This window comes from Danio rerio, chromosome 9, assembly GCF_052040795.2.
Source record: "Danio rerio strain M-AB ecotype USA chromosome 9, GRCz13ab, whole genome shotgun sequence".
In the NCBI taxonomy this organism is placed as follows: Eukaryota; Metazoa; Chordata; class Actinopteri; order Cypriniformes; family Danionidae; genus Danio; species Danio rerio.
The window spans coordinates 29,767,501-29,775,570 of record NC_141029.1 but is presented as its reverse complement, the minus strand read 5'-3'; the positions used below and the strand labels follow the sequence as shown (position 1 = coordinate 29,775,570).

Sequence of the window (8,070 nt, the reverse complement as noted above, 5' to 3'; positions counted from 1 at the left end):
GTGCTTGTGGTGTCATGTTAAAACATCCATTGATTTAAATATACAACTGTCGAAAAAAGTTAAGAAACCACTTAAACATGTCTCTAGGCTTACTGTTTACTTTGTTTTATTGCGTAAACTAATAATTTTACAATATTTTTTTAAACAGACAGACAGACAGATAGATAGACGACAGATAGATTGACAGACAGACAGACGGATGGATGGACAGATAGATGGATATGTGGACAGACGGACAGACACAGATAGATAGATAGATAGATAGATAGATAGATAGATAGACAGACAGACAGACAGACAGACAGACAGACAGACAGACAGACAGACAGACAGACAGACAGACAGATAGATAGATAGATAGATAGATGGATGGATGGACGGACGGACGGACGGACAGACAGATAGATAGATAGATGGATGGATAGTTGTATTGATGGACAGATAGACTAGCATAATAAGACAAATATTAAACTTTTACTCAAACCCAGAAATAATAATTCCAGTAGCTCAGGAGTAACTAAGAATTTTCAAGTGGTTTCTTTATTGTTTTCTAAAGCTGTATGAAGGGAATGAGTCTCTTTTTCCTTTCCCTTTAGAATGATTCACATGAATTTTCTTAGACGTTTTGAAGCATCTGAGTTTTGGGAAAACATGATCAACGGAGGGACAGAAATTTCTTCCATTTCATTTAAAAGATCTTCAATTGCGTTCTGGAGAAGAACACAATTCTTTTGGAATGATGATGAAGGTTTTCATTTCAGAGTGAACTAACCCTTTAAACTGAATATCAAATTATATGACGACTTTTTTTTTACTCTAAGCTATTGATTTTTGTCCTTTGAGATACATTTTTTGCCAAAAAAAGGAGAAGAACATGATCAAATTTAGGCAGGATGCAAACCTGTTTTTCCCATACGAGCATCAAAGTCCAACGTTTCTGAAACCTCCTAACTGTAAAAGCCTCATCTGCAGCAATTTCTTCTCCTTCAGGAAAAAAAGACAGACACACACACACACAGAAACCAGTGGGCTGCTCCACGGCAGAGGCCTGCATATATTTGAGTGGAAACATTCACTATAGAGCTTCAAAAAGAGGGAGCAATGAGGAGAACGACTGGCTTAAAGATAAAAGGAGTGACTATGAGAAAACAATGGACCTGTCCAAAGAGCAAACAAACTTTCACCTTCTATTCAGGTTTGGATGATTTCTACCAAATGTCTTTTTTTGTATGTGACCCCAACATACCGCCTCTCCAGACAAACCCACATCAGCCTATATTACAGAGAGGAAAATACAAAGGGAAAAACAACCTGAAAGGGTAAATTAAAAATCCAAAAAATATATTTATATATTTATATTTATATATATTTACGAGGTATGTTTCCACAAAAAAAAAGAACAAAAACAAGCAGTCTTTTTCTAACCTTGTTTCAAAATCCCACTTAAAATAATAATAATTAATATCATCATCAATAGTAAATAAGAAAACCAAAATGCGGAGGCTAAGCTCCTGTAAGCGTAGCACTGAGAGGTCAATCCGCTTTCTCCAAAGGGAGTCCAAAGCATCAAAGCCTCAATCCCCCAGGTGGCGCTGCAACACACTTTGAGGGGCTTTCGTTTTCCTTCACGTTAAGTCCGAAAAGCGAACAAAACCAAAAATCATAGTTCCAGGAGAAAACAGAAGCTGACGGAACTGAAAGCCCAAACGGTGCTGTGGCCCCCTGGCAACCGTGTCTCTGATTTACCAAGCTGTTCGGGGTCTCCACAACCAAAGGTGTCTTGTGCAACCAAACAAAAAAGGAAGAGCAAAACGAAATCTAAAACAAAAACGCAGGAAATGTGCTCCTCCTAGAGATTGTTAGTGAGGCCGTATCGCGCCTTCCTTCGAGGTCATGCCAAATACTGCTGCATCGCCGTTTTTGCCCTGACAGAAAGGAGAAGAACAGACGCATCATTAAAGGTTGAGTTCACCCAAAAATTTATATCAAGTAATTAAGTACTGAGCCATGAGAGTAATTCAAGCCCCTGTGTTTAGGTGTTCATATCCATATGTTAGTCTTCAGGATATCTATAAGCTACTGTGCTCCAAAACAAAGACAAAATTTACATTTAGAAGGTAGAAACAATCAAATCTAAGTTTGTCACTTCCGTCAAAATGAGACAACTATTTTTTGACATCACACCATACTTCAATTTCTCATCAAATCTTCTGACCAATTAAATGCTCTCTAGTATTTAAGATGTACCGCCCCCTTCAAGACACTGTTGCTGATGCTGAATTCAGTCATTTATTCACGCCAAGGAGCGCTTAAACAAAGGTCACCTAAACACTTGCAAATGTTAACAAAAAATTTAAAATGACAGCCAAAATGTGTTGATCAGAACTCCTTATTCGTTTTTAAACCTACTGGAAACATACTACACACACATACAATGTCGGTATGCAGGGAACAAGCAGATTTTAAATGAATTCAGTTACACACAGTGTAATGTTAAAGTCTCAATAATGAGGATGCAACCTTTTTAATGAAATGGCTAGCTGGAGATGAGTGTGTAAGTGTGTGTGTGTGTGTGTGTGTCCTTCACCTGTCACAGAGGTTGGGATCTGATGCCTGGGTAAGTTTGTGTAGGATATCAACAAAGCCCATCTCCCTCAGCTTATCTTGTCTCTCTTGTGAGCCTGGAGGAAGAAGGAAAACAGAGCCGTGTATTCTGGACTGCACACAAAGAATCCAATTTACAGCATCAGATAACAATAAACAACATTGCATAACTCTTATTTTTTTTGTTTCAACTAAAACATTATTCTCAGCCCTGTATTGTTTATGGTATCTGAAAATGGCTTTGATGAGTGAAATTTTTGAAGAGGGCTTAAAGAGAAACATTGAACAGTAAATAAATCATTTGCATTGACCATTAAATGAATTAAAAAGTCGTATTAAATTAAAATCATTTGTTTAATAATCAAACATAAATGGTTACATTTTATTGTCGTATTAAACTTTGCATTGTTTCATATGCCAAAATGTCAGAAAAACAGAGCAAAACTGTTAGCCTGTCTATCAGTGTTTTGAACGCTGATGTTTCTCACCGTCCTCCTCATTCCAGATGAGATTAGAGATGCAAAAGGTGGCAGCCAGCTGCAGTTTTACATTGGAGTGACCCTGAAACACACAACAGAAGAAAAATACGCAAAACAAATGAATTAAACAAAGTGAATAAGCAATAACACAAGGTGACTAAGGCTAACTATTATTATATATTATAAATAATAAGAAAAAAGTAGTAAAAACAACAAGCAATAACGCAAGGTGACTAAGGCAAATTATTATTATTATATTTTTTAAATAATAAGAAAAAAGGTAAAGAGAACAGACAATGAAGGTAGTTTAGCAAAACAAAAAAGACATCATGCTGACCATATAATATTTAATCTTTTGGAGCATGTCGTCATTGGTCATGATGAGTTCCTTGGCAGTGTTTCCATCAGCAATGTTGGCTAATATACATAATGTCTGCAAAAAAATGGCAAAGACATTGTTAAATATCAGGTATGGAGACTTAATGATCACCCCTCACCCACTAAATAAAACTGTATATAAATAAATAAAAATGTACCCATGTGTTTGGAGGAAATAAACAACTTTTGTTTTGTTTCCATTTAAAAATCAACCAATCAACAAACATTTTTGTACAGCTTTTTTATGGAAACCAGACAGAGACTTGAAAAATCTTATCTTAAGCCCTGCTCACACTGTGAGAATTCAGCCACGATTTTGTTTTCTAAGACAAATCCTGGGCTAAAATCTTTGATCATTGGTTTGGCATGTTCACAAACAGCCGCTTATTGCCTGCTGCGATCAGATTTTTCCTTTGATGATGTTCTGGCAGTGTCAGAAGATTTCAGACACTTTCCTGCAGTGTGACAAGAGCTGAGATGAGCATCAATCCAACAACCAATAGGAGCGGAGAATTTGATGATGCAATACATGCGACAATTCAAATGACCGTGGGGAAATTTTAAAACAGTTTTTTTTTTCTTCCTGGATTTATTATTGAGGTGTTTACAGATTGTTTGCGTTTGCTGTGAGGAATCATTTCAGAACGCGGGATAGTGAAAGTGTCACAGGTGGATGACATTAAACTCTGGGGCGATTTCTCTATGACAGCTGAGATTTTACAGTGTGACACAAGAGCCATGTTCGTGTATGCTACAATCATTCAGAATTATGAAAAATCCCCCAGTGTGAACCGGCCTTTAGAGAAAATAGTTTTTTTTTAAATTCATCTGAACTCAACTATTAATTTCCCCCACTCCATTAAACCTAAATGTCTCTCCTTCAATCCTAAACTTAACCCTTTAGTGATACCAAAACCCCACAATGTCAAAAAAGTCTTGTTTAACTAATGGGACATCTGGTCCTTTCAGCTTGAGTTCAACAAGAACACATAACCGCTTAAGTTTTGGGGTCTGTGAAGACTCTTTTTCTGTCTTAAAGGGATAGTTCACGGAAATGTTTAATTTACTTCCCATTTATTCACCTTCAAGTGGTTTCAAACCTTTATGAGTTTCTTTGTTGTGTCGAACACTAAGAAGATATTCTGATAAAACCTGCAACTATCAACTTCCATAGACAAAAACAAATACTGGGGAAGTCAACGGTTACAGGTTTCCAGCATTCTTCAAAATATCTTCTACTGTTTCCAACAGAAGAAAGAAACTCAAACAGGTTTTGGAAGAAGAAGAGTAAGCAATGATGACAGAATCTTCAATTTGGGGTAAACTGCCCCTAAAGTATCTAAGTCTCAACAAGTTTATCTTCATTTGGCCAATATACAGTTAAAATAACAAAAAAGAAAACATTTTGGTAGAAATTGGTAGCCAATGACTTCAATAGTAAAGTTCTTTGGAAATAACACTTAAGAATAATGGTCCATCAGCAGTGTTGCCAGATGTAGCGGCCCAAAAAGTATCCAAAACCCGCCGAAATGCAAAAATACCAGCCCAATCTACTGTATTAACGAAAAGTGTGTGCGTGTGGGGTTTGGTGACAGTTGTGAAAAATCAAAAAAAGTGGGTCGCGAGATCACGCTGGCGGGGGGTACAGCCAAATCTGGCAACAACTTCCATTAGTTAATATATTTACTAACATTAACTAATCTTGTAAAGTATTTATAAATCATACATCAACATTTACTAATGCATTGGTAAAATCCTAAAGTTGTGCTAAATGTTAATGCACAGCGAGTTAACATTAACTAAAGTTATGTAACTAATATTAACAAAGATTTAATTAATGTATTACTAACTGTTTGTTCATGTTAGTAAATACATTTACCAACATTAACTAATGTATCATTTTAAAGTGTTCCCGTGTTTTGTTTTGTTTGGGTTTTTTTTCAGTTCAACAAAAGAAACAAATGTTTGAAACCACCCAAGGGTGTGTTAATGCTAATAAATGTTCATCTTTGTATGAACTATCCCTTTAACTTGAATGAATCTAGTGTATTAATCACTTACCTGCTCTTTGACCTCTATGCTGTGCTCTCCCTCCAGGATAAGTGTGACCGCCTGCATTATCTGCTTCCCATGTGAGCTCATGATCTGGTCTATGTGCTACCAAAGACAAGCAAAGACAATCAGTGTGTTACAGAAAGCCCATAATCTCATTAGGCACTGAAAGGGAATATTTCCGAGCATGTGTGCATTAGCGCTGCGTGATTCTGGATAAACTGAGAGCCTTGATTTTTTTTGTTTAAAATATAGATCACAATTCTCCAACAAAAATGAAAACAACAACATTAATAATATACAAGAAGTTCTAATGAAATTGTATTTGCTGTAATAGATTTTAATATATTTTAGTATTAGTATTTTATTTAGTATTTAAGACACAGTATGTCAGCTTCACCACTGGAGGGCGTGCATGCACAACAAACAAAAGTGTAGTTTAATGATGCCGAGTGTGGAATTATGGGAATTGTTGTCTTCATAACTTTCTCTGAGGCATCTACAGAAATCATGTTCATGGATGAGCTAAAGTATATAAAACTTATTATCATGATAGTATGAAGAAGAATATAGCTGAAAGCTGTCAAAGCCAAATGAGAGAGCTGATGCAAGTGTGACAGTATAAAAATGTTAGCTACGGCCAATTCCTAAGATATACATAATTTGACAATACAACTGAAAACAAAATTTTGAAAAAACAAAAATTATTCAATGACTAATATATTTTGAAACATATGCTGGACAAGTTGGCGGTTTAAACCGCTGTGCCGACCCCTGGGACTAAGCCGAAAAGAAAATGAATGAAATACATGTTAATGGCCTCTTGTGTCCATCTACTGGTGCAACCTTAACTGCTACAACCTTCATTTGAACCGTCAAATGATCATGTTCAAGATCAAGTTCGATTTACTTATGTAGGATGTTTCCAGCCGCCACAACACGGCAAAGAGTGCTTTACAGAAAATATCTAAATCATTTTGATTCTAGACATTAACGATTCTATCAAAAATAAACTGCTATTTTAACACTTCTGTGATCATTTGAATGTTTTTGCAACAGTTAGCAAAAAATTTAAAGGGATAGTTCACCAAAAACTGAAAAATATGTCATTGGTTAATATAATTTAGTACATCGGCTTCTTTATTCTAGGGTTAAGCTTAACAAATTCTAATCTAAATGTCAATCTGGGGAAAGCACCTTGGGACATCCTTTTTAGTCATGTCTAAAACGTTTTGAGTTGTGGAGCAAAATTTTCAGATTTTACTTTAATGCTTATTCTTGTGACTTCGCCCCTGATCCAGCAATCACTGTTTTTGGTTGGTCTGACTCACTTTGTGGGTTCAGTCATCAAATTAAAAAAGCTGTCCAATATTGAATGATGAAAAAAATAGCTAAAAGAATATTGCTTGTCTATGGAAAAAGCCATCAAAACCAGTTTTTAAATTTTGCCTTTCAGAATTCTCTAGCACTTTACTTTAGAGAGACTTTGACACAATCTTTCTGATAGCATTGCTGGTTTTGACGCCACCTGGAATCACTTTTTTAATTATCTGTCAAATGTCAACGATAAGGTTGTTTGCAAGTTCACCATATTGCCTGTCCCCACAAATATATGTGATGTTGTTAACCCATGTTTAAAACTGGAGGAACTGATGTAACAATGGTTTTAAAATCTTTTTATTTCTGTCTTTTGTCTGTCTTGTGTTTTTTTTTTTTTTGTTTGTTTGTTTTGTTTTGTTTTGTTTTATTACCTTTTTTTCTGTCTTTATAGTTGTTGTTGCTTTTTGTATTGCTCTGTGTTTCTTTATGGTCAAAAAATACATATATAATATTCAAAACAATCTGTCATTGTTTACTCACCCTTAAGTTGTTTCAAACCTGTTTCACTTTCTTCTGTTGAAAACAAAAGATAATTTTTTAAGAAAGTAGCTGGAAACCTTGAAACCACTGACATTCACAGTGTATTTTTTCTACTATGGAAGTCAATGGTTTTAGGTTTCCAGCTTTCTTCAAAATATCTTCTTCTGTATTTAACAGAAGAAAGAACCCATAAAGGTTTATTACCTTGAGGGAGAGTAAATTGTAAGTAACTTTTAATTTTTTAAAAGGTGAACTATCCTTTTAAAGACTGAAGAGGTTCAACAACACATGAGGACTCTCTCTGGGTCAAACGCAGATTTGAATATTCCACTTAGACCATCAAAGCTTTAATAAAGATGCAAATATTGTAGTCAAATATAATAAAGATTGCACATTTGTTTCAATTGAGATTGTGATCTTTCAATTATGTAGGTCTAGTATAAATGTTACCGGCCGGGTGGAGAGCAGGTTTCGGAGCAGCCCAAGTGTTTTCATGAGAACATTGGTGTCAGGATCAGACAGGAGTCGAAAGAGCTGTTCCGTGCCCAGGGCTCGAACGATCTCCACCTTCACCTTCTGATCCGCCTGGAATGCCATGTTCTGCACAAACACACATTACGCTTTCTGATGACACCATGCTTTTATATTAAATCTCTCTGATGTGGATTGAAGTCAGCTGGTCTTACCATGAGAGCCC

The 8,070-nt window shown here is 35.8% G+C and overlaps 1 protein-coding gene across 2 annotated transcripts in view; it reads right to left on the bottom strand.

Annotated features, from left to right (window-relative positions):
- Positions 1-1,023: 1,023 nt before the first annotated feature.
- armc8 (armadillo repeat containing 8) overlaps positions 1,024-8,070 on the bottom strand; it is a 30,205-nt gene continuing 23,158 nt past the window's right edge. The window contains exons 17-23 of one of the 2 annotated variants that reach the window (XM_087267011.1): positions 8,060-8,070; positions 7,824-7,973; positions 5,523-5,618; positions 3,421-3,516; positions 3,093-3,165; positions 2,588-2,681; positions 1,024-1,925 (exon numbers count right to left, since the gene is read on the bottom strand). The exon at positions 8,060-8,070 is cut by the window's right edge and continues 82 nt beyond it. In XM_087267011.1, the coding sequence (XP_087123137.1) occupies positions 1,892-1,925; positions 2,588-2,681; positions 3,093-3,165; positions 3,421-3,516; positions 5,523-5,618; positions 7,824-7,973; positions 8,060-8,070 (554 nt within the window). In that variant the 3' untranslated portion in view covers positions 1,024-1,891. 2 annotated transcript variants of the gene reach the window in all.